We start from the raw sequence: 24,017 nt of genomic DNA, 5'->3' as shown, positions 1-24,017 counted from the left end.
GGATGGGCTTTCGAATGAGCGCTACGCCAAAGTTTGCCCTGCTTGGAGAGCAATAGATCAAAATACCTATCCGTCCTCAGGCCTGAATTGCACATTACAGTGTAGTCCGTGTACATTTTACGTGCATGACAATAATTGGCAGCCCCCCCCCCCCCCATCACAAGGCCAAGAAATAGACCAGCGCCGTAGATTGACAATGATTGGCAGCCCCCTCATCACAAAGCCAAGAAATAGACCAGCGCCATAGTTTCATCTTTGGAGCTTCGCCGCCAGCCCGGAGCGACAGCGGCTTTTAGTCACGCATCAACCGCCCCGCGAATCAAGCATAGCCGTACACTGTTTAGAACACTGACTCACGTGTCGCTGATCTTTACTTTTTTAAAAAATATCTTTCCGTTACATCGCCAATGCACGTTTTCGTCTGCTTCTGTACATGTTTGTCTTCCATACTTTTAGCGTACTGAAACTGTGTGCTGGTCACACATCGTCCACCGTTTGTGCGGCAAAGACTCCTCACATGCAATGATGCGAAGAGGCTCCATTGCTATCGCGTCACACCATCAAAGACGCAGCGGAGACCTGTACCTTTGTGGAGCAGTTCAGCTTTTGAAACTACTAATAGACTGTGCACATTAAGGCATTTGACAGTGGCGAAAAACAGTCGCCGTCACGCAGTTATCGTCTCAGAAGTAGATCATCGTTGGCACATTTCTCGTAAATTTACTCTCACACAAACGGTTTTCGGCTACTCCTTCAGTGCCATTCAGTAATCTGGCCTTCAGACAACCCGGACTTTCTACTCGGATCACCGGTGGTTAGGGGCGCCTTACCCAGTTTTTGCTCTGTAGGTGCTTGTGTTGAAGGAGGAATAATGAGAGCAGCACCATTCATGGCGCAATGTATTTATGGTGCCCCCTGTGCGCAACAGCGCAAACTAGTGCTTGCGCCGTTCGTGCTTCTGAGCTGAAGGAGGGTTCACTGTAACATCAGCACACTAGCAGTTGCAAAACACAATTTTGCAAGTTTCAGAATATAATGTGCAGACTATACTGTCAATGCCAGATCATTCATGAACAAATGCCAGACTGTAGTGCATCATATATATGTAATGCTCATGATGACCAGCTTATAATGATACTCTTCAGATGCCCTAGCTGCAGTGCTCCATGCATAATGTGCTAGGCTTCGGAACGTAGTACGCTTCAGCGAAATGTGACAGCTGGTGCAAACGGTGCCATTCTCGCTGTTAATTGGCTAAGCAGCATAGTGCACATGAAGTAATCCTAGTGAGCACACTGGCTTTTCTCATAAAAACAAAGCTACAAAACGGTGCATTAGACCATGACATAAAACTTTAATAGCGGTCCACACAATCCTAGAGCCCAATGTTATTTTCCTCACAGTAATCATTTCATTGAGCAGGGTTGCTAGTGCATCAAAATTTGCGTCATAATTTGTACTGTTGTGGGTTAGACTTCCCTTAAGCTTCTTTGCCACTGTTCCCTGGCACCGCACCCTCTGTTAACTCATGTCCAGAACAGTAGCAGCTGTGGCACCACGTTTCTGCTCTGATGACCGGAGACTTTACAGCACCAGGAAGGATAGCAGTGACTAAAGGTGACTTAGTATTGTGAGCAAGGTGCCTTCATTTTCCTAAGAGTTTTCAGAGCCTCGTTTTTGAATTGAAGTGAATAGATATAGAGCAGGAAAGGCACGTAAAGGCTAGTTCACTTTAATGCAACATGCACAGGATCAAGGACAAGACGAAGTAAGAAAGGAACAAGTTACTTTAATGCAACATGCGCAGGATCAGAGACAAGACAAAGTAAGAAAGGAACAAGTCCTACTGTGCACTGTCTCTGTGCATGCGCTGCAGAAAAATGCTGCCAAATCATCCAGGTGAGCATCCTTTTGCAGAATCATGTTCATTTCTTAAATGTTAAACTTAGAGAACATTCTAATTTGAAGAGTTAGCCACAAGTAAAAAAAGGAAAGTGTGGTTGTACTTCAGGTACTAACTAAACTGGCGGTGAAATGTCACACGCGGGAAAGCCTAGGTTCGACAGTGTTGCAGGCAAAGTACCAAAAAAAAAAAACTGTTAGAACTTCGCTGGTATACTTCCGTCCCCCTCTTTTTTTTTTATACAAACCCCTCCCTCTCATAACCTGCAGCAGTGGTTAAGGGGGGACGCGGGTCTTGAAATCGCGAAAAATGGTCAAAAATGGCAATTTTCAAAAATTGCGATTTTGAAGTCTTTAATGTCCCAACTATGCCTCTACAAAATATTTTAGCTGAATTCCAACTCAAAGTATGAAAAAAACGGCAATTTAGAAACGTCGGTGAGCCGAAATTGAACGCCAAGCGCGAAGGTTTGCCCCATTTTCAAGCTGCCGTAGCTCCGCTCGACGCGAACCGATCGGCGCCATCTTGGTCTCGTTTGAAAGCTGGTTTCCCGCTCTCCAATTTGGCGCCTTACGGCAAGCTGTAGACCCTCGCACAGCGGAGCTATCAGCACCCGTCCGCAAGGGGGGAAAGCGTCGCGAGACGGCCGCCGATTGGGTAAAACGGGCGCTCCTCGAGGCGCAGCCCTCTGATTGGCCGTGACGCATGCTTTGCCCCCCGCGGCCGCGTTGTTCGGCTCCTTCCCGTCGTCTGCTTTCGCCTGCACGCCCGTCATTTTTCGCGCTCCTCTTTGTTTCCTAGTATTTTTCGTTCTGCCGTTTTCCTTATCGTAATTGTAGACATTTTGGCTATTGAATCGCTTCTTTTAGCCCCGAATTTCGCGCTTTTGCGTGTATTTGCCTGCCTGGTGTCTTTGTTCCGTGTGTCACGATGGCCCGAGACGCGCGCTTGAAAGCAAGCACGCGAAAAACAGTCGGCAAAAAGAGACGCGCATGGAATAAGTAGAGCGCTGCATCGTCGAGAACTGCAGCTTCGGTGATGCCGCAAGCTGCTGTACCCTCGGTGGATGCGGCTGGACTGAGCTCGCCAACAACAGCTTCGCCGGTGGACGCGGCTGAACAAACCCTGTTGACGCCAGCATCGCCGGTGGACGCGGCTGGACAATGCCGATCGCCGTCAACTTCGGCGTTACCGCAAGTCTCTGCAGTGCCGGTGGATGTGCCTGGACTAAGCCCGTGGAAAATATCGACTTTTGATACGCTGCAAGCCGCTTCGAATTCCGTGTCGTCGGAAGCGGCCGAGCCGGCTGACCTAAGCCTAACGTCGACTTCGGCGTTTGCGCACGCCGCTTCGTGCCGACGGACGCGGCTGAACCGAGCTCGCGTGCTCAACGCTTCGACAAGCACGCGCAGCGCGGACCTTGGCAGCGCGCCAAGCCGCTGCCGCCGCTGATAACGTCATTTGTTTTTTTTTTAATATATATATATTTTGAGGAGAGCTTCGAGGGGGGGGGGGGGGGGGGGGGGGGGGCGCTCGGCGAACTTGGCAGAGCGCCAAGACGTTGTGCGCTCTAAGCTGAAGCTTGAACATTTGAACATTCGCATTAGACACTCCTCACTGTCCTGTTTTTAACCTCGCAAGAAGCAGTTTCTCGCTTCAACCAAGGAATGGCAACAACCAGCAGAGCTGTTGCAGCACAGAGCTGTTGCAGCACAGCTTGGTTACAGGCCTGGGAGCTGCCTCATTGGTAGGAGCCTTGAAAAAGATAAACAGAGGCTGTGCAGGTCTGATAAGGGTCACACCAATGCTGAAAAGGTGAAGAAGAGGATGGCCAAGAAGCACAAGCCTGACAGCACCCATGACTACTGCCCAGGACTTTTGTGAATGTGTGGCAGATTCAAAGAAAATAGCAAGTGATTTTCGGAGCTTTTTTTTTTTGTCAAGTGCCAATGCAATACAGAGGTTTTCATAATCTTTACATGAACAGATTTCTGTAAATTTGGTGTTATTGTGTTCAGCAATGACTGGGCGGCATGCTAAAGCATTAAATTTTTCCATATGATCAGTAAACAAGAATGGCAGAGTAAGCAAAACTTTGAATGCAATTTTCTCAGCTTTGCTTTTTCGATCAAATGCCTTTGCCTTACGGAACTTTTCATAATGTTTGCATCGACTGATTTTATTGAAGTAGGTATCATTTTTTTCAGCAACACCTCAGCTACATCCTAAAGCTTTCCAATTTTCATTAAACCCAATAGACTAGCAATTAGGTCAGATCTAAGCTAATTACTCCCACATTGTTTTTTTCTTTCCTACTTTGTTATTCATTCATGACCTATGTGATGACTTTTTAAAAATTTCTTTAGCTTTAGGATGTGCAATGGGCCCTTAAGAATGACAGCATTACTTTAAAACTAGTTTTTTTAATTAAGAAACCACCATAATGGCCCGTAAGAAAAGACCTAAAAGGCATAAATTATTTTGCCATATCTTCATTTCTAGATGAGATATATAAAATCTGAATATATATTTGGGATTAGCATTCAAAGATATATCTGCATGCCAATTTTCAGGAAGATATGTTAAGAAATAAAAAAAAAGTTTTCAAGACCCTCATCCCCCCTTAAGCAGTCATGGTGTTTGACTGCTGAGCATGAGGACGCAGTAGCGAATACCAGCTGCAGGGTACCCACGTTTCAATGAAGGCTAAATGCAATGGACACCTGTGTGCTGTTTGATATTAGTGCATGTCAAAGGTCCCCTAATAATCGTAATTCATCTGGAAGCCTCAACCACAGCTCCCCTTTCTCTCTTCCTTCTTCCCCTTCCTCTCTTCCCGCCCATGGTGCGGTTCAGGTGTCCATTTAGAAGTGAGACAGTTACAGTGCATTTCCATCCTCACTTTCATCTAATTTCGAGAGAAACTTGGCCAAATTCAGCAATGCAAGGCACTTGGCCCACTACACCTCATAACAGTGTCAATACTAGACAGCAAATAGACGGGCGCTTACCTTCAGGAAAAGACCCAAATATGACTGGATGAGCTCGAAGTCTCGGCGCGTTCTCAGGCCGCTATGCATTGCTTTGAGGAAGCTCAGCAGGCTCTCCGAGGAACCACCAGCATCGGGGGAGAGACCGCGGATCTCAAAGTCAACACTGGATGGCCCCAGTTCTTTCAGCCGATCAAACACGGGGCCATCTGGAAATTGAAAAAAAAAAAAAAGAAACCTAAACTCGCACACATGCGCAAAGGAATAAATGCAACATATGGAACGGCTTCGACCCATACTTCAGGTTGCTCTAGAAATGTTGAAGCGAGAATAATGCGGAACTTTCAAACATTTAAATTTACTCCTAGTCAGCAGGCCACCCATTTGAAAATCACTAAGCGGGCACTAGTTTGACTGACTTGTATTCACTTATATGAACTGTGAACTGAAAACCAACGCAATGGCGTTTGCATCACTGCACACAGAATTACACGAACTGGGTTAATATTATATTGCATAGCACTTGGCATCATCATCATCAGCCTTACTACACCCACTGCAGGGCAAAGGCCTCTCCCATGTCTCTCCAATTAACCCTGTCCTTTGCCAGCTGCATCCACCCTATGCCTGCAAACTTCTTAATCTCATCCGCCCACCTAACCTTCTGCCGCCCCCTGCTACGCTTACTTTCTCTTGGAACCCACTCCGTTACCCTTAAAGACCAGCGGTTATCTTGCCTTCGCATTACATGCCCTGCCCAAGCCCATTTCTTTCTCTTGATTTCAACTAGGATGTCCTTAGCCCGTGTTTGTTCGCTCACCCACTCTGCCCGCTTCCGATCTCTTAACGTTACACCTATCATTTTTCTTTCCATGGCTCGCTGCGTTGTCCTTAACTTAAGCTGAACTCTTTTCGTTAGCCTCCACGTTTCTGGCCCGTAGGTGAGTACCGGTAAGATTATGCTGTTGTACACTTTCCTCTTGAGGGAAATTGGTAAACTGCCACTCATGATCTGCGAGAATTTGCCATATGCGCTCCACCCCATTCTTATCCTTCTAGTTATCTCCCTCTCATGATCCGGATCAGCTGTCACTACCTGCCCTAAGTAGACGTATTCCGTCACAATTTCTAGGCTCTCGCTGCCAATTGTGAACTGTTGTTCCCTTGCTAGGCTGTTGAACATTACCCTGGTTTTCTGCATGTTAATTTTTAGACCCATCGATCTGCTCTGCCTGTCTAACTCATTGATCATGATTTGCATTTCACCTCCTGAGTGACTCAGCAAGGCAATGTCATCAGCAAATCGCAGATTATTTAGGTATTCTCCATTTATTCTTATTCCCAACTGTTCCCAATTCAGGCCTCGAAATACCTCCTGTAAACATGCGGTGAACAGCATTGGCGAGATCGTGTCTCCTTGCCTGACGCCCTTCCTTATTGGAATTTTATTGCTGACTTTATGGAGGACTATAGTAGCTGGGCAGTTGCTATATATGTCTTCCAGTATTTTGACATAAGGCTCTTCTACCCCCTGATTACGCAATGCCTGTATGACTGCTGAGGTTTCCACTGAGTCGAATGCTTTCTCGTAATCAATGAAAGCTATATATAGAGGTTGGTTATATTCAGCGCATTTCTCTATCACCTGATTGATAGTGTGAATATGATCTATTGTGGAATATCCTTTACGAAAGCCTGCCTGATGATTTGGTTGATTAAAGTCTAACGTTGCCCTGACTCTATTAGCGATTACCTTAGTAAATACTTTGTAGGCAACGGATAGTAAGCTGATCGGCCTGTAATTTTTCAAGTCCTTGGTGTCTCCCTTCTTATGAATTAAGATATTGTTTGCATTCTTCCAAGCTTCTGGTACAGTCGAGGTCATAAGGCATTGCGTATACAGGGTGGCTAGTTTTTCCAGCACGATGTCCCCTCCATTCTTCAACAGATCTGCTGTTACCTGATCCTCCCCAGCTGCTTTTCCCCTTTTCATTGCTTCTAAGGCTTTCTTTACTTCATCTTTCGTTACTGGCGGGATGACGCATTGCTGTGCACTGCTGTCTTTCTCTTTCTCATTAACGCTCTTGCCCACTGCTTGAATGAACATGAATGTGCCATGTTGGACACTTGCAAACTAATGAGCAGCCGCAGGTGGTGAGGGAAGGTGTCATGGTTCCTGTACCTTTTGCAAGTGCAAAGTAATGTGGACACCACTCTCATGTGGCTAGCTGCAAAGCTATGAACTAATCCCAACATGAGTTCCTGTGTTGCTTCTAGCAGTGAACAACTCTGTACATGCAAATTAATAGCCGCAATAAACGTCCAGTATGCATGAAGTGACCAAGTCAGGAGATGGTTTCAACCCTGGCACTATTTGCGAGTGAAAAGCCACCAGCAAGCCATCTGTTTTTAGAAAAAAGAGCTAACAAAATTTTTTAAACCCTTTGTTCCGTTGCTTGTTTGGTTTGAATTTATGGGGTTTACCATCCCAAAGTGACTCTGGCTATGAGGGATGTCATAGTGGAGGGCTCCGGATTATTCCCCAAACTGGGATTCTTTAAAGTGCACTGACATCGCATCGCATGTTACGCACAACTATAGCATTTTGGCTCCATCGAAATTCGACCGCCGAGATCGAATCCACGGCTTTCGGGTCAGCAGCCGAGCACCGTAACCACTGAGCCACTGTGGCAGCTTATATTCTGTTGCTTGTGGGAAATCTATTGACAGCAGGTAAAAGCACACCATATGGAGATTACGTCGAATTGTCTGCCGTTCAGTGCTACAGACAAGTAGTGCATTCACGTCTGCTTTTTCAACGCATGCCGCTATCTTGAAGCAGGTAGCAAGTGGATGGAGCATCACACACCACACTCAAAGGTGCACTAAAGAGGAATATGAACTCGTCTTTTTACCGCGGGAACTCAATCTACATGTTCCGAGCATTCTTAGAAACTTTAAATTTCCCTAATTTAAATCGGATTAAACATACGGGCTCCCGCCTTTTTTTTAACTCAACGCTGAAGGTAGCAGGAGTCAACCAATGCGTGGGGTGCCTTTCAGCCAGTCCCGTGGAAGCTTCACTTTTATTTTGTTTTTAGGTTTCTGTGAATAAATAGTTTTATTTGCAGACAACATAGGCACAAATTAGGCCCACGGAAATAAAAATACGCGTGGACTCTTTGATTTACGTATCACTCCGCCGATGGCAGAGCAGCAAGCCACCACGGGACTGGCTGAAAGGCACTCCACGCGTTGGTTGACTCCTCCTGCCTTCAGCAGTGAGTTAAAAATAAAAAAGACGGGAGCCGGGACATTTAATCTGATTTAAATTAAGAGAAATCGGCCGCACAGGACAATAATTCTAAGTTTCTAATAATAATAAGTTTCTAAGAATGCTCGGAATGTGTAGATCGAGTTCCCGCGGTAAAAGGACAAGTTCAGATTCCTCTTTAGTGCACTTTTAAGGGGGAAGAGGGGATTGAAGGTGAACTTTTCTATTTTTTGACTTAAAGCAATGAAAGTTGGCAGACTGGCTTGAAACAGCAACAAACAGTCAGACAAAGTTTCACAGTGACAGCTTCAGTAGGTTCTATTTTATCATTATTTATATAATGTTCACATGCTGCTTGCTCATGGAAAGCCTAGCATAACAACAAAGCGGGCTACAGGTCTGTAAATGCTTTTAATATATACTAGGAAGTGTGCTGTAAATCAAGACTCTTAGTTCCTTTTTTTAAATTTCTCTACTCTTTTTTTTTTAAAGGACACAATATGCATGTTCCCTTTATGCTTAGAATGCATCATGCTCTAATTACCATGTAATGAGATATGCGAGCCTAAACGGTAAATCTGAGACTGCCTCAATGCAAAGCATATTTCATTGATTACAACAAACGGGGTAAAAATCCATGCATGTATTACTGTGCTATGCTTTCCAGGAGCAAGGTATTAAGCTCGAAACAAGCTTTCCAAAAAAAAAAAAAGCCTCAACGTTCTTAACTAGCACACACTGTCTATGTGTAGATGTTGACAAATATGGAGCACCTAAAGCTTATTTCTGGGCGAAATATTTCAGTACAACACAGAAACAGTGTTGTAGATGCCAAAAAGTGTACTTTTCAAAAATGGACTTTTTTCACGATTTCATCCCCACATCCCCCTTTAAGGTTTAAAAATCATGCATATTGCATGCAGGCACATTTGTCTGCCTATCCGCCGACAAAAACGGGCATCAGTGGAAAAAAGAAAAATAACAAAACACTCACAGTCACTGGACTCAGCGCACGAGTTCAGCAGCTTTGCGAATGCTGAAAGCTGGAAATCTTTTGAACGAGGCGATCTTCGACGGTGCCTGGAAAACAGGGGACAGTCATTAATTGCGCTCCAAGAAAATGTACAGTCTTAAAACAGGAGTCTAAATCACTTCGGAGACCCAAGTAAATAGGGTATGCTTTCATCAGCTTTAGGGGTGGGTGAATAGCGGATTTTTGAGTGAACAGTATTTTGAACAGTATTTTCTTTGAAGTGAACAGTATTTTCTTTGAATAATTTCAAAGCAAATATTTAAAATACTTCTGGCACACACAAAAAGGCTGAATGGCGTGATAGGCATTTCAAAATCATGTATTTTTCTAGCACAAAACACCATTACATAAAAAAAAGGGAAAGTGAATTGAAGCTTAGTCAACCTCAGAGAAGCTACACCAACTTTCTGCAAAAATGGCCATCGGAAATTGGCAGAGTCTACATGCAGGGCTGACATATTTGCAGAGTGCGAGACCTATCTGTGAGACCTACGACTGCTGTGTTGTTGCGAAGCTGTTGCTTTTAAGCGGTGACCCCATGGATGCCTGCTAGGCATATGCACCACGCACCCAACACCACCCAGTGTCAGGCATCGGAACGGGGCACCCATCTCCATGTGCTACCTCCCCTTCATGCTCACAACTTCGCATTTGATTAGCCAATGTCACAAGGAGAAGTGTGGCTGCGGCAGCAGCAGTCAGCTCAGGCTTGTCCCGCAGAAGTCAAGGGAGCTGCGCATCCTCCAATTTATGCACACCCTCGTGCTTGTTCTGGCACATGCGTACGACTGGTAGCGCGGGCGCAGTAACCTGGCAGGTACAATCTAGCCGCCACACTCGAACCTGCTCGCATGTGCTGCCACATGCATGCACAGATCAGCTCCACCAAGCGCGCGGGCTAGTGCACCTAGAAAGTATGCATGGAATCGGGGGGCTTTGGCTCTGCGCGTGCCGTGGTGTCATCCAGGAGAAGTAAGCTGAATGGGAACCACACAAAATAGACATTCCAGAGACTTCATTTGCTTAGGACGAATACTTCGAGATTTCGAAAACCAGACGTTCAGATTGAATCGAATACTAAATACTGTACTGTTCGACCAAATAGGTATTTGAAATTATCAAATGTTTGTTGCACCCCTAGTTGCTCTCTTTACATGAGAAAATGCACTAAAAAGTAGTGCAAGTACTCCCAACAAAAATTATAACAGTAACACCACGTAAGCAAAAACTGTAAAAGCACTTAACGGGGGACAAGCTATGTTCACCAAGGTGAGGCCATGCACTGCCAAAAAAGGTCAGCTTTATTCACAAGACTTCTGCCCTGATTCAAAATAACAATTCCTTACTCAACCAGCAATACTGTGCAGGTTCTCACTAGAGCAGTGGAACCACCTTAATTTCAAGTGCACAAGTACCAAAGATTTGTATGGGGTCTATTTTATACCATGAGGCTGATGTTCTTTATAGCTTGGCGGGACACTGTAACTGCACAACACACGCATCACTGTCTCATGTCTAAAATCAAGCAATCCTGTCTAGATGGCACAGATGGCGCAGCTGGCAGTGCACTAGTCACTATGACCGTCGTCATATTTGCCTCTGCTTATGTGCTCTTAAGGGGGGATGAGGGTCTTGAAAACTTTTTTTTTATTTCTTAACATATCTTCCTGAAAATTGGCATGCAGATATATCTTTGAATGCTAATCCCAAATATATATACAGATTTTATATATCTAATCTAGAAATGAAGATATGGCAAAATAATTTATGCCACTTAGGTCTTTTCTTACGGGCCATTATGGTGGTTTCTTAATTAAAAAAACTAGTTTTAAAGTAATGCTGTCATTCTTAAGGGCCCATTGCACATCCTAAAGCTAAAGAAATTTTTAAAAAGTCATCACATAGGTCATGAATGAATAACAAAGTAGGAAAGAAAAAAACAATGTGGGAGTAATTAGCTTAGATCTGACCTAATTGCTAGTCCTATTGGGTTTAATGAAAATTGGAAAGCTTTAGGATGTAGCTGAGGTGTTGCTGAAAAAAATGATACCTACTTCAATAAAATCAGTCGATGCAAACATTATGAAAAGTTCCGTAAGGCAAAGGCATTTGATCGAAAAAGCAAAGCTGAGAAAATTGCATTCAAAGTTTTGCTTACTCTGCCATTTTTGTTTACTGATCATATGGAAAAATTTAATGCTTTAGCATGCCGCCCAGTCATTGCTGAACACAATAACACCAAATTTACAGAAATCTGTTCATGTAAAGATTATGAAAACCTCTGTATTGCATTGGCACTTGACAAAAAAAAAGCTCCGAAAATCACTTGCTATTTTCTTTGAATCTGCCACACATTCACAAAAGTCCTGGGCAGTAGTCATGGGTGCTGTCAGGCTTGTGCTTCTTGGCCATCCTCTTCTTCACCTTTTCAGCATTGGTGTGACCCTTATCAGACCTGCACAGCCTCTGTTTATCTTTTCAAGGCTCCTACCAATGAGGCAGCTCCCAGGCCTGTAACCAAGCTGTGCTGCAACAGCTCTGCTGGTTGTTGCCATTCCTTGGTTGAAGCGAGAAACTGCTTCTTGCGAGGTTAAAAACAGGACAGTGAGGAGTGTCTAATGCGAATGTTCAAATGTTCAAGCTTCAGCTTAGAGCGCACAACGTCTTGGCGCTCTGCCAAGTTCGCCGAGCGCCCCCCCCCCCCCCCCCCCCCCCCCCCTCGGAGCTCTCCTCAAAGTATATATATATTAAAAAAAACAAATGACGTTATCAGCGGCGGCAGCGGCTTGGCGCGCTGCCAAGGTCCGCGCTGCGCGTGCTTGTCGAAGCGTTGAGCACGCGAGCTCGGTTCAGCCGCGTCCGTCGGCACGAAGCGGCGTGCGCAAACGCCGAAGTCGACGTTAGGCTTAGGTCAGCCGGCTCGGCCGCTTCCGACGACACGGAATTCGAAGCGGCTTGCAGCGTATCAAAAGTCGATATTTTCCACGGGCTTAGTCCAGGCACATCCACCGGCACTGCAGAGACTTGTGGTAACACCGAAGTTGACGGCGATCGGCATTGTCCAGCCGCGTCCACCGGCGATGCTGGCGTCAACAGGGTTTGTTCAGCCGCGTCCACCGGCGAAGCTGTTGTTGGCGAGCTCAGTCCAGCCGCATGCACCGAGGGTACAGCAGCTTGCGTTGCGGCATCACCGAAGCTGCAGTTCTCGACGATGCAGCGCTCTACTTATTCCATGCGCGTCTCTTTTTGCCGACTGCTTTTCGCGTGCTTGCTTTCAAGCGCGCGTCTCGGGCCATCGTGACACACGGAACAGACACCAGGCAGGCAAATACACGCAAAAGCACGAAATTCGGGGCTAAAAGAAGCGATTCAATAGCCAAAATGTCTACAATAACGATAAGGAAAACGGCAGAACGAAAAATACTAGGAAACAAAGAGGAGCGCGAAAAATGACGGGCGTGCAGGCGAAAGCAGACGACGGGAAGGAGCCGAACAACGCGGCCGCGGGGGGGGGGGGGGGGGGGGGGGGGCAAAGCATGCGTCACGGCCAATCAGAGGGCTGCGCCTCGAGGAGCGCCCGTTTTACCCAATCGGCGGCCGTCTCGCGACGCTTTCCCCCCCTTGCGAACGGGTACTGATAGCTCCGCTGTGCGAGGGTCTACAGCTTGCCGAAAGGCGCCAAATTGGAGAGCGGGAAACCAGCTTTCAAACGAGACCAAGATGGCGCCGATCGGTTCGCGTCGCGCGGAGCTACGGCAGCTTGAAAATGGGGCAAACCTTCGCGCTTGGCGTTCAATTTCGGCTCACCGACGTTTCTAAATTGCCGTTTTTTTCATACTTTGAGATGGAATTCAGCTAAAATATTTTGTAGAGGCATAGTTGGGACATTAAAGACTCCAAAATCGCAATTTTTGAAAATTGCCATTTTTGACCATTTTTCGCGATTTCAAGACCCGCGTCCCCCCTTAAGTAAAAGCCGGGCGGCACCTGTATTACGTATGCGCTCCGATGCACACTTTGGCACGCACTCCGCTCAACCACTCTTGCCCATGATACAATTTTTCTTCAGGCTTGTTCCGGCTAGCACTAAAATTTCATAGCATTGAAAGTGCGGCAAAATCTACTTCGCTATATTGAAGCTAAAAATGCACGGTGTTCTATGGAGGCGAAGTTATGAAAACTGAAATACTTCTTTACATCGAGGATTTCGTTACATTGAAGCTCGTTACACTGAGGTTTAACTGTATACCGCATTTACTCATATAATAACCCCCCCCAATGTTGCTTCTGTCATAGAGAATTTTCTTCTTTTAAAGTGTTAGCTTTTCTTAGCTCGTTGCTCAGTTTCATGGCGTCTGCAGCGCAGACCTTAGCAAGCGCACCAAGATTCTTCCTAACAGTGTCTCCGAGCTTTAGCATTCATTCACGTTCACGCCGTGGAACAGTCTAGTCTGAAACATCCTCATTTCGGCACATCTGTGGCTGCATACACCTACCACATTCTCCTTGTCATCAAGCTTGACAAACTGTGGATCCAGGCCCAGTGTCGTTGGCAGGAAGAACGGTGCTGCCTTGGGGGCGCTCGGTGGCTCCTTAGGCTTGTTCCTTTGCTGCTCGGTATGACATGGAAGACAATGAATACACAAGGCACCAAGATGAGTGCACAGAATCTGTACTGCAAATTGTGAGCACTAAAGTAACGTGGCAAACAGATACCACATTTACAAAAGAGCGGATACCTAGTGTCAATGCAACCTCCAGAAAATTAGTGGCTGCCATAGTATCCGTTTCTGCCCCACCATTTGCCTAAGTACCAAGACAACTTTTCAAAGCATCGTGTAGCGATAACTTGAAAGGACAATTCATAAGTTTTCACGACTGGCAGTCATTACTGAAGAAGACCAACTAGTCACTGCCAAAGTTTGTTCAGTCCTTTGTCTGTAGGGAGGGTGACTGGAAACAAAGAGGGGAGCTGTCATCCAAGTCGGTTAATGACTACTGAGATATGATTACGATTATTAAAAGCATTCTCACAGCTGCGGCGAACAGCAGTCAAGCTCTTATTGCCCCCGATATGCTTCTGCATTTCCCATTACACTGCAAAAGCTGTAATATATATCGCATGAGCACTGTCTTGCCAAAGCTAAACAACAGTAGCTGACTGCAATTTAATTTCACAATAAAATCCAAGCTTTAAAAACAGGTTGTTGTTCTTGAGCTGCTGCTCCTATTCCTGCTTGTTGTGAAAGTCGCAGGCTGATGTTTCAGTCTCAGTTGGATCTGAAAAATGGTCCAAATAATCGAACAGTCTGAAAAATTTGCATCCAAATAATCGAACAGTCTGAAAAATTTGCAAACTTCAAAAAGCCGTTTTACAGACATGGAATCAGCTTGACAAAATTCGAAATTTATAATAATTGGTTTTTGAGGAAAGGAAATGGCGCAGTATCTCTGAACAGCACCCTAAGGGAAGGGATAATGGAGGGAGTGAAAGGAAGAAAGAGCTAGGTGCCATAGTGGAGGGCACCGGAATAAACCTGGGGATCTCAATGTGCACTGACATCCCACAGCACACGGGCGCCTTAGCGTTTTGGCTCCATAAAAACGTTATAAATTTTGTCTGGTGTCATATTCCACACAAAATCGGTAATAACAGCTCGCATCTGACTCAGAGTCATGCTTTCCTCATGCATACGCCACACCGCATGTCACCAACACCACTTGCACGGCCCACAGGTCATGCCACGAGGCCTGCTGCAAGCCTAGTGAGCAATTCTGCACCTGCATGCTGGAGAGTCTGTTTTTCACAGGCTATGACAGCTAGGCAGCCTGAGTGAGGAAACATGCATATTTCAGGTTGAGCGAAAGGAAAAGAAGTAAAAAACCTGTACAATTATGCTCACGGGCTTAGCACATGAATCAGCGAAAGCCATTATGGCTTTGGCTTTGCCATATAACCGCCACATTCTGCCATGGAACCAGCCTCGGGGTGGGCATTTCTCCATCCTCGCCATCTTTCCACAAGCACCACCCTCTGGGTTCGTGCCATGGCAGCCACCTATCGGTTGCGTATTCCTTCAGCCCTGCCTCTAGGCAACCTCTAGGCAACCACCCTCTCTTTCTCATGCTTCCCCCTCCGCAAAATATGGAGAGAATTTCCCCCTTTCCATTTTGCCACCCGCTCACTGTGGCAGGTAGTGGCCATATCATTTGATTAATTTCAATTAAATTAAATCACTAACTAAATGAAGGTCTTACAGCTGACGCTGTAGATTCCAGAGTAGAATGATAGGCTATTATATGACTAAACCAAAGCTATAACAGCTTTCACTGTAAAAATAAGGTTTCCCTTGCCGCACCGCCAAGAAGCAGAAGCCTCCCTCCCATCTATTCCATGGAGGGCATCAGTGCTGTCTGAACAGTGGAGTGGCCACTGTCACGTTACCAGTGCAATCATGCAGTCTATGTAGACTGTGTCTCGAGCTGCCATGCCGCTGCAAGGGTCTTCGAAAGGAAAAGCACAGAGTGCCGGTACCTCAATGGGCAACAATGAAGTGCTGAAATTGCCCGTCCGGCCCATGCTAATCCGGCTGCATACTGTAGCTTTTTAATCCATGGCGGCGCCTTCCACGGCAAGGAGTTGACTGATTGGGGCAGCAGTACTTGCTCGCGACTAATTCATTCCGAAAAGTCTGGCTTTCAAGATATCATCATCATCGTCAGCGTGACTATACACCCACTGCAGGGCACAGGCCTCTCCCATGTCTCTCCAATTAACCCTGTTCTTTGTCAGCTGCACCCACCCTTTGCCTGCGAACTTCTTAATCTCATCCGCCCACCTAACTTTCTGCCGCCCCCTGCTACGCTTGCCTTCTCTTGGAATCCACTCCGTTACCCTTAAGGACCAGCGGTTATCTTGGGTTCGCAGTACATGCCCTGCCCAAGCCCATTTCTTCCTCTTGATTTCGGCTAGGATGTCGTTAACACGCATTTGTTGCATTTGGTCCCTCACCCACTCTGCCCGTTTCCGGTCTCTTAATGTATAGGGTCCGAAATATTGATTGTGAATACGTCCAAGTTTTTATGAGTTGCGCGAAGGTTTTCTAACAAACTCGCAACTTCTGTACAGGTCCAAGTTACTGGAGTTCAAAAAAAATCAATCGGCGACTCAATATTATTATTATTTTTAAAGGCAAGAAAAGAAAAAAAAAGGTCAACAACCATGTGCGAAAGGAAACACTACACAGAGGAGGAGATGCAAAAAAAAAGCAAATGAACAAAAGAAAATTAAATGAACATGCTGAGAGACAAGAGGTGGCTAAATGCCCAGCACAAAAGCATCAGTCAGAAAAAAATGGAAGTGAACAACAAAGCAACCATCACAGGAAAACAAAACGTAGCACTGTGGAAGAACTAGTCCCATGATCTGGTGTGAAGTTTGCACAGATAAGAAACAAGTTTTGGCCAGAGAAAGGCTCACTTTGAAATGACACTGATCCCGTGCCGCTCACCTTCACAACGTCAATGTTAAGCAGATTCTGCCAGCGCGAGTATGGCAGCTTAGACAGGGTGACCATATCAGGGGCAATCTGTTCAGGAGATTCGTATGCGCCCAGGTCCATCACTTCATCGTCCATGACAGGCTCACCACCTGTGAGTAAAGTTGTATGTGAGACTCAGTTGAAAGCTGGAGGCACCAGGCAGAACATCTAGGCAACGGTGCACCTGGTCTGCTTGATAATGCACATGACATAAATGGAGTGGCCTAGACGGCAAGCATTATACTCACAGGCTAAAATAAATGAACAATGGATATCAGTTGTGCTTCCTGTCTTGTTATCAGCACAGAGGAGTGAATTTCTGCTCGAGCTTTACACATTCATGTGTATTTGCATAATGCCACAGTGAATGCTGCATTATAACAATAATGCATATAGCAACATTTGTATGTGGGATAATCTTCTAAGCTTTCTACACACATTCCATTGGTTGCCTCTGTAACACGCGCGATGTACCAAGCCTACTGAGCCTCTTGCTGATCATGAATGTGGCAGCTGTGTGGGCTATAAGTTACCGCATATTCATTTTCAAGGGACCTTATTCATTCGCCTTTTGTTGAGGCCACTGTATCTTTGTGTCTGGGGCCTTTCCTCCTTTCCACACAGATATGGTTAAAAAGCATGCGGCACAAGCTCAGCTGCAGACCTAGCTACGGACATGATACTTGGCCAATCACACCCCCCCCCAGTATCCTACCACTCATCTTCCCTTTCCCTTACCCACGCATGAATGTTTTTCGACGCTCCTGTACAAAGAACCTGGCCAACGGTGGCACTTTTGTTTTAAATGACCTTCAGTGACCTTGGCAAGTGCTTGTTTCTTCACTTGCAAAAGCAATGAGTAAACAAGAGAGAGGAGAGAGATTTTAATGAAACAGGAGAGGTCTGCCTGTTTCTGACCTGGCATGCTACTCCAGCGAGTACACAAGAGAGGTTGCAAAGACCAGAGGAGATATAAATAAGCATGAAGAAGATCGGGCAGGGGCAATCTAACGCTGCTTTGACGGTACAGCTCTTTGCCACTGGCACCCTGAGAACATGCCACTGAAGTGATAGCAGGACACTGTAGGACATGGGAAAGGGGACCTCACAGAGTGCTGCAATTGCTCCTCACCCAATCCAGCTATTCACAGCCCCCTCGAATAGCATCACGTCCAAACAAGTCAGACAGGTGGCAATGGCAGTGCCATTGCTACCCTTAAAAATTATCTGAGGCAGGCACTTTCAGTGTGTGGCCCACAAATGCCACCCAATGCAGTAGTTAATTCTTCAGTCATCTGCCCAAGCATTACTAGTTCCACGTGAAAAAGAATGATTCCGTGTTCTGAAGATTGCTAATGAATGCTGCAGGCTGCATAGTCAAAGAAGTATAAGATCCAGAGCACACAAAACACGCATGGCTACTCAACGAAAGTGAACAGATGACATCACATGCTGCGGAAAAAAGTACAGCTACAAGAAGTACCACCAAGTCAGCTAATATGGTGGCACTGCAAACGTTCGACACAGTCACATCCCACAGCTCACATCAAAGCCGTAATACAAGATGGTGCTATGAACAACTGAACCTAATGAGCAACTGAAGTCAAATGTTGCTGGCTGGCAGTTGAAACTAAATGAGGGCACCACACAAGATGTCAAACGTGTCAGTACACTTGCCTTCGTCATCAACAGTGGTGGACGGCAGTTCAGCGAGCTGTGGCACGTAGTCTGGTGGCAAGGGCCGCAACGTCACATGGCTGTACAGTGTGGCGTTGGCCCACAGAAACACACCAAGGTCGTCGGCATGGGCCGTGGCGAGAAATTCGCCCGTTGGTGAGAGGTCCAGGCTGGTCACTGGAGCCGGCACCTCAAAGCAGTCCACGAGGCTGGGCCAGAATAATGCTGATGCAACACACAAGCACTGCCTCCTTATGTAACCAAGATCACGCTGCCCTGCAGTTGTGTCTTAACACTGTTTCCTATAATACAGGCTCGGCACAAGACAACAGAAATGATATGAAAGCCACACAAAGACATTCACCGAATACACGGCACATACTTGAATAAAGATGTAGCGCGAAAGAGATGAGCATGGGAGGGTGACACGACAAAGATGAATGCCGGCACATCACAACTGCACCTGTAGTTACCAGATTTTCATGCTCATTGCAGTGCCATCTTGAAAGCAAGAGCAATGAAATGGTAACCGTCAGGAACTTCTATTACGTTTGCAAAAAATACAATAATTTGATTAAACAAGCTGATGGCCCAAGACACTACAGAAGAGAAAGAAACATCTTTAATAAGAAAGCAGAGATTTTAGCATGCATGTAAAACGTGCCTACACATTAATCTGCACAGGAGCTGCGACTTGAGGGAGGAAAGGTGAAAGGAGAAGAGCACGCACAGAAAATAGTAAAAACAATGAAAATGTGTAAAAAAATGAACTGTGAGCACGAAATTAAAGTGTAGACTTTCAAGTTTGATGCAAAGGTTTTATCCACCACCTTTGCCTGACCCCAACAGACTGTCTGCCATGTACTGTTCACCCAATTTTGTGGCCAAGAAGAAAGAAGGCAGTATCGATTCAAGCACCGCTGAGAAAATTTCCTGCTGCTCTTTCGTGCGCATAAGTTTAAAGGAAAACCAAGTGGCACTACACTTCATTCACCATGGAACAGTGTAGGAATGCTGGGAAGAGGAGGCTTTGTATTTGGCTTCGCTATTGTTGGGCACGAAACATGTATTCAGCTGTAACAGTACGACTCTTCTCACTGCAAACCTCGAAAGAAAAGGTGTTAAAAGTTTCCATACCAGCCTAGCACTTGTGTTAAATTTATTGAAGAAGTGAGAGGTGCACTAATAAAATAATTTAATCTGCACGCAGAGGAGAGCACTGTGGCACAGCTGCCAATTCCGAGGTAGAACCCACGTTTTCTGCACAAGACTAGGCAAGCAGCATAAGATACCTCATCTTCCCCGCATTCCCGCGGAGCATGAATTGCCCTCTCAGAATCTTGCACAGACAGTGGCCGCCAGCTATCCCATGAGGTTATATTGGGAAACTCTACGTTCGTGTCATCCTAATAGTCTTAACATGCCGAAGGAACATTTCATCACTGCAGTCATGAACAACAAACATCTCATCAGTAAACCTGCAATAACAGAATGCTAGTAAATTGACTATTATTAATATCCGATTTAACAAACCGTGGTTCACACGTGTTGGTGATAGTGCAGCACTGCGACTGTGAATGCTGAGAGTGAATAAAAGCAGCTACCCTGCTGTCATCTATGCAAACTGAAGTTCAAAGATGCCACGGTGGCTCAGTGGTATTGGCGGTCAGCTGCTGACCTGAAAGACTCTGGTTCGATTCCGGCTGTGGCAGTCGCACATTGTGAAGGCGAAATGCTAGAGGCCCGTGTACTGTGCAATGTCATTGCACGTTGAAGAACCCCCAGGTCATCGAAAATATCCGGAGGCCGCCACTACAGCTTCCCTCATAGCCTCAGTTATTTTGGGACATTAAACACCATAATCCAAACCAAACCGAACTAAAGTTCTAGCTATTTATTTTCAGGGCTTGCTGTTTTATGAGACGCTTGAACAACCCTGTCAAGTCTACAAAATTGATTGGAAATATCTGTGAGGTCTCAAGTGACACAGTATTTTATTGAAGTATATGTAAAAGAGATCCCACAATCCAGCTGTAAACAGGTTGCAAAAATTGCAATGCAGCACTGATGCTGAAATGGTGAAAGAAGCAAAGCTGCTTACTGAAAATAAGCACTGTTCATATCATTTACAGGGGTATGTGAATAGTATCTGGAATTTCGAATACGAATCGAATACAGTGAAAGCTCGTTAATTCGAATTCCACGGGGACACTTAACGAGTTCGAATTAAGCCGAATTCGAAATAATGAAAGGCATGAAAAAAAACGCCAGAAACGAGACTGGGTTGCTAGAAAACACTTGCAACTCACTTTATTCATTGACGAAAGTAATCAGTGATCACTTTCTGCTTTTTTTCTTTGAAAGCAATGTTCATCACTTTGCTTTCCAAAGTGCGACATTGACGCAGAGCATCATCCTCGCCCTCCTCAAAACTGAAAAACAGGCGCGCGACACCGATCGCCTCCATCACTTGCAAAGCTGAAGGCCGCACTGGCGCCTCTTCTTCGTCGTCTTTTTCGTCGTCATCGACGACAGGTTCTTCACCCGTTACCTGCGCGATGATGTCCTCGTCGGTCAAAGCACCACACACCACTGCACTGTTGTCTGCGTCGATGTAGTCGTCGAAGCTGACATCTTCCAGCGCATCACGCAAACCTGCGGGGATGATCCACTCCGGACTTGGCTCACAAGCTGCTTCCGTGCCTGGGCCCTCATCGGCCACACTGAAGCCACAGTGCCGGAAACAGTTAGAAACTGTTGCTGCCGTGACCTGATCCCAGGCACGCACCAACATATGCAAAGCTGTGAGCAGTGTCACAGAGTAGTCCGTGCCCGCGCACAAAACCAAGCGTTCCAACATGTGGCGCCTGTAAAATGACTTTACATTCTTAATGACGCCCTGGTCCATGGGTTGCAGAGCTGCAGTTGTGTTCGGCAGGAGAAAGGCCAGCTTAATAGTCTTCAGTTCCACATCAACCATGTGTGCGGAACAATTGTCCACAATAAAAAGAACCTTTCTTCCACTCAGTTCAAACTTGCGGTCGAGCTTGATCAGCCACTGTCTGAATATTTCCCGCGTCATCCACGCTTTACGATTAGCGGTGTATTCCACTGGCAGCGTCCGGATGTTCTTGAAGCAGCGAGGCTTCAGGGCCTTACCTACGACGAGCAGGGGCAGCTTCTCCGTCCCGGTCATGTTTGCTGCGACCAAGACGGTTACGCGCTCCTTGCTACGCTTCCCGCCTGCACAGCTGTCTCCCTTGTAAGTCATCGTCTTACTTGGTAGCAGCTTGTAGAAGAGCGCTGTTTCATCCGCATTGAATATATCATGCGGCGAATAGGCTTCCAGGTACTCCCGCAAAGCACCCATTTGCCACGTCGTGCATGTCTCGCTGTTGACATCTTTGCTTTCACCCGACAAAGCGCGAAACACGATGTTGTGCCTCTCCCGGAAGCGATGAAGCCAGCCTTCTGAGGCGTTGAAACCTTCGATGTGAAGGCGAAGCGCGCAGTCTGCTGCCTTCGTCATGACCATCGGGCCACTCACTGGAATGTCCTGGCTTCTCATCTCTCTTATCCAACTGACCATCGCGTGCTCCAATTCCGGGTGCTTCGCAGGCCGAAGTCTCTTGCGACTGCTGGCGAAAACTTCGGTTTCATAGGCATCCTCAATCGCTCTCTTGTTCTTGATATAAGTTGAGAGCGTGCTTTTAGGGATGCCATGCTTCTTCGCAATTTCCAATTTGCTTGTTTTCCCGGCATCCACTTCACGAAGGATTTCTACCTTCTCCTTGAGCGTTTTGGCGCTGTAGCCTTGGCCGCGAGAAGACATTGCGAACACCGCAACGATCGAAGGAAACAGCTCTTAAGACTCGAGGCACGGATCGCACAGCAGCAGGACGATTCCGGAGCGTCGAAGAAAATACTAGGCCTAGTGACACGACACAAAGGGCGACCCGGCACAACGAGCAACCCACAAGGAAAAAGAACCTGTTGCTACTCGCGACACCTCGCTGCCCTCGCCCCCTCGCTCCGCTCATCCGGGACTGAGCTGATGGCGATGATAGTGGGTGAGCTGGATTGGAGCGTTCGCGCCACCTATCGTTACACAAAGAAAGCTTGTAGTGAAGTATGAAATATCACCACGCGGCGGCGCGCAGTTCGAATTATCCATGGAGGAGCCGACGTGCGGACGAAATAACGAGTTGGTTTACCCATAGACACCTATGGAGCGTGGCCGGACCGTAACGGTCAGTTCGAATTATCCAAAAGTTCGAATTAACGAGGTGCAAATTAACGAGCTTTCACTGTATGTTATTCCATTTAAGAAATTCTTATTTGAGAATTAATTAAGTCAATCCATCCCTCAAAGGTCCACAAGGCACATCACATGAGGGGTGGTGAAACAAACAGGTATTAACATGGATACAGATCTTCGATGGCAGTTTTAAAGTGACTGAAGTTAGTTATGGTAGTCACTTCGGATTGAAGGTCATTCCAGTCTAGGACTGGAATATTCGAATATCCGGCAGCACTGCTCAGAGCTTCATAAATCTGTCCGAGGCAAAACCGCAACTCCTAAGAAAAATTATCCGATGATCGAGTTAGAAGTTTCACAAAAACTGTGCAAAGGCGTCCTCTTCGTTTTCTTCTCCATCGTTAACAGGTTGGACTGATCACATTTGGATGCTGCTGAGCTTGGACCACATCCGAAATTCCCCTAAGTGGGCTTTCCCACCTATCACGCATGATGAGAACAAGACAGCCAGCCACCCGCTTCAAACAATCACAAAGAGAAAGCACACTGTTTTTTTTTAACCCTCCCGGAATGTGGCCTTATGTGTATTGTCCAAAAGTGTCTGTCTATCCGAAGTGATATGCAAAGAGGACCCCAAGCTGCTGAACGGGGCCATTAACGGTATCCCGTCATACCCATAAGGCGAAGCGCAAGTGTCCGCCAATTTTTAGTTTTAAGCCTTCTATAATGTGTTACACAATTAACGCTAACACCCATAACCTTCATCCTGCCGCCTTCATAAGTCTAATGGTGTGAGCTCTGCCATTTCATTTTGATCTATTCTGTAATGCAGGAAAGCTTGCTTGCTGAATTTCGCATGGCTCCCAAAGGGGGGACCAAGTTGAAGTGGCACTGACTCACAGGCAGGGCAAGCGATCATGTGGCTATCTCGCCAACTGCATAGCACACTGTAACATGCGAACCTTTGACGCATGTGTGACGGAAGGCGTGATGATACGAAGGCCGCTATCGCTAGGCCAAAAAATATAGTCTGGCCACATGGTTTCAGTTTCTCAGCTTTGCTGTCAGCTCGCAACAAGGGTGCCTATCGACTGTGCATTTGCCAGCTGTCCAAACCCAGCTCCACCCCACTTTCAGGTGCAGTACTGGCACGTCACTGGTCATTTGTATCGTCTTTACAACCAGACTCGCCGTTCAGACCCCAATGTGCACTCCCATTGTTTACGTCCCTGTTCTTCCAGCATGCCGAAAGTGAACGCTGGTCACAGACTTCTCAATGTTTGTGCGATGAGGCCTCGTCACAAGGCTTCACCACATTTTAACATTTTCGGCATTGCTTCT

At 46.3% G+C, this 24,017-nt stretch overlaps 1 protein-coding gene across 1 annotated transcript in view; it reads right to left on the bottom strand.

Annotated features, from left to right (window-relative positions):
• The window catches only part of LOC144111490 (WD repeat-containing protein 36), a 58,457-nt gene that overhangs the window by 442 nt on the left and 33,998 nt on the right, over positions 1-24,017 (bottom strand). Inside the window, 6 exon segments of the mRNA XM_077644803.1 lie at positions 4,915-5,102; positions 9,162-9,216; positions 9,218-9,247; positions 13,697-13,810; positions 16,712-16,851; positions 18,419-18,627. Of these exon segments, the coding sequence (XP_077500929.1) occupies positions 4,915-5,102; positions 9,162-9,216; positions 9,218-9,247; positions 13,697-13,810; positions 16,712-16,851; positions 18,419-18,627 (736 nt within the window).

Source organism: Amblyomma americanum, chromosome 11 (genome assembly GCF_052857255.1).
Source record: "Amblyomma americanum isolate KBUSLIRL-KWMA chromosome 11, ASM5285725v1, whole genome shotgun sequence".
NCBI classification, from domain to species: Eukaryota; Metazoa; Arthropoda; class Arachnida; order Ixodida; family Ixodidae; genus Amblyomma; species Amblyomma americanum.
Note: the sequence above shows the minus strand (reverse complement) of the source record. Positions and strands in the feature narration are given on the sequence as shown.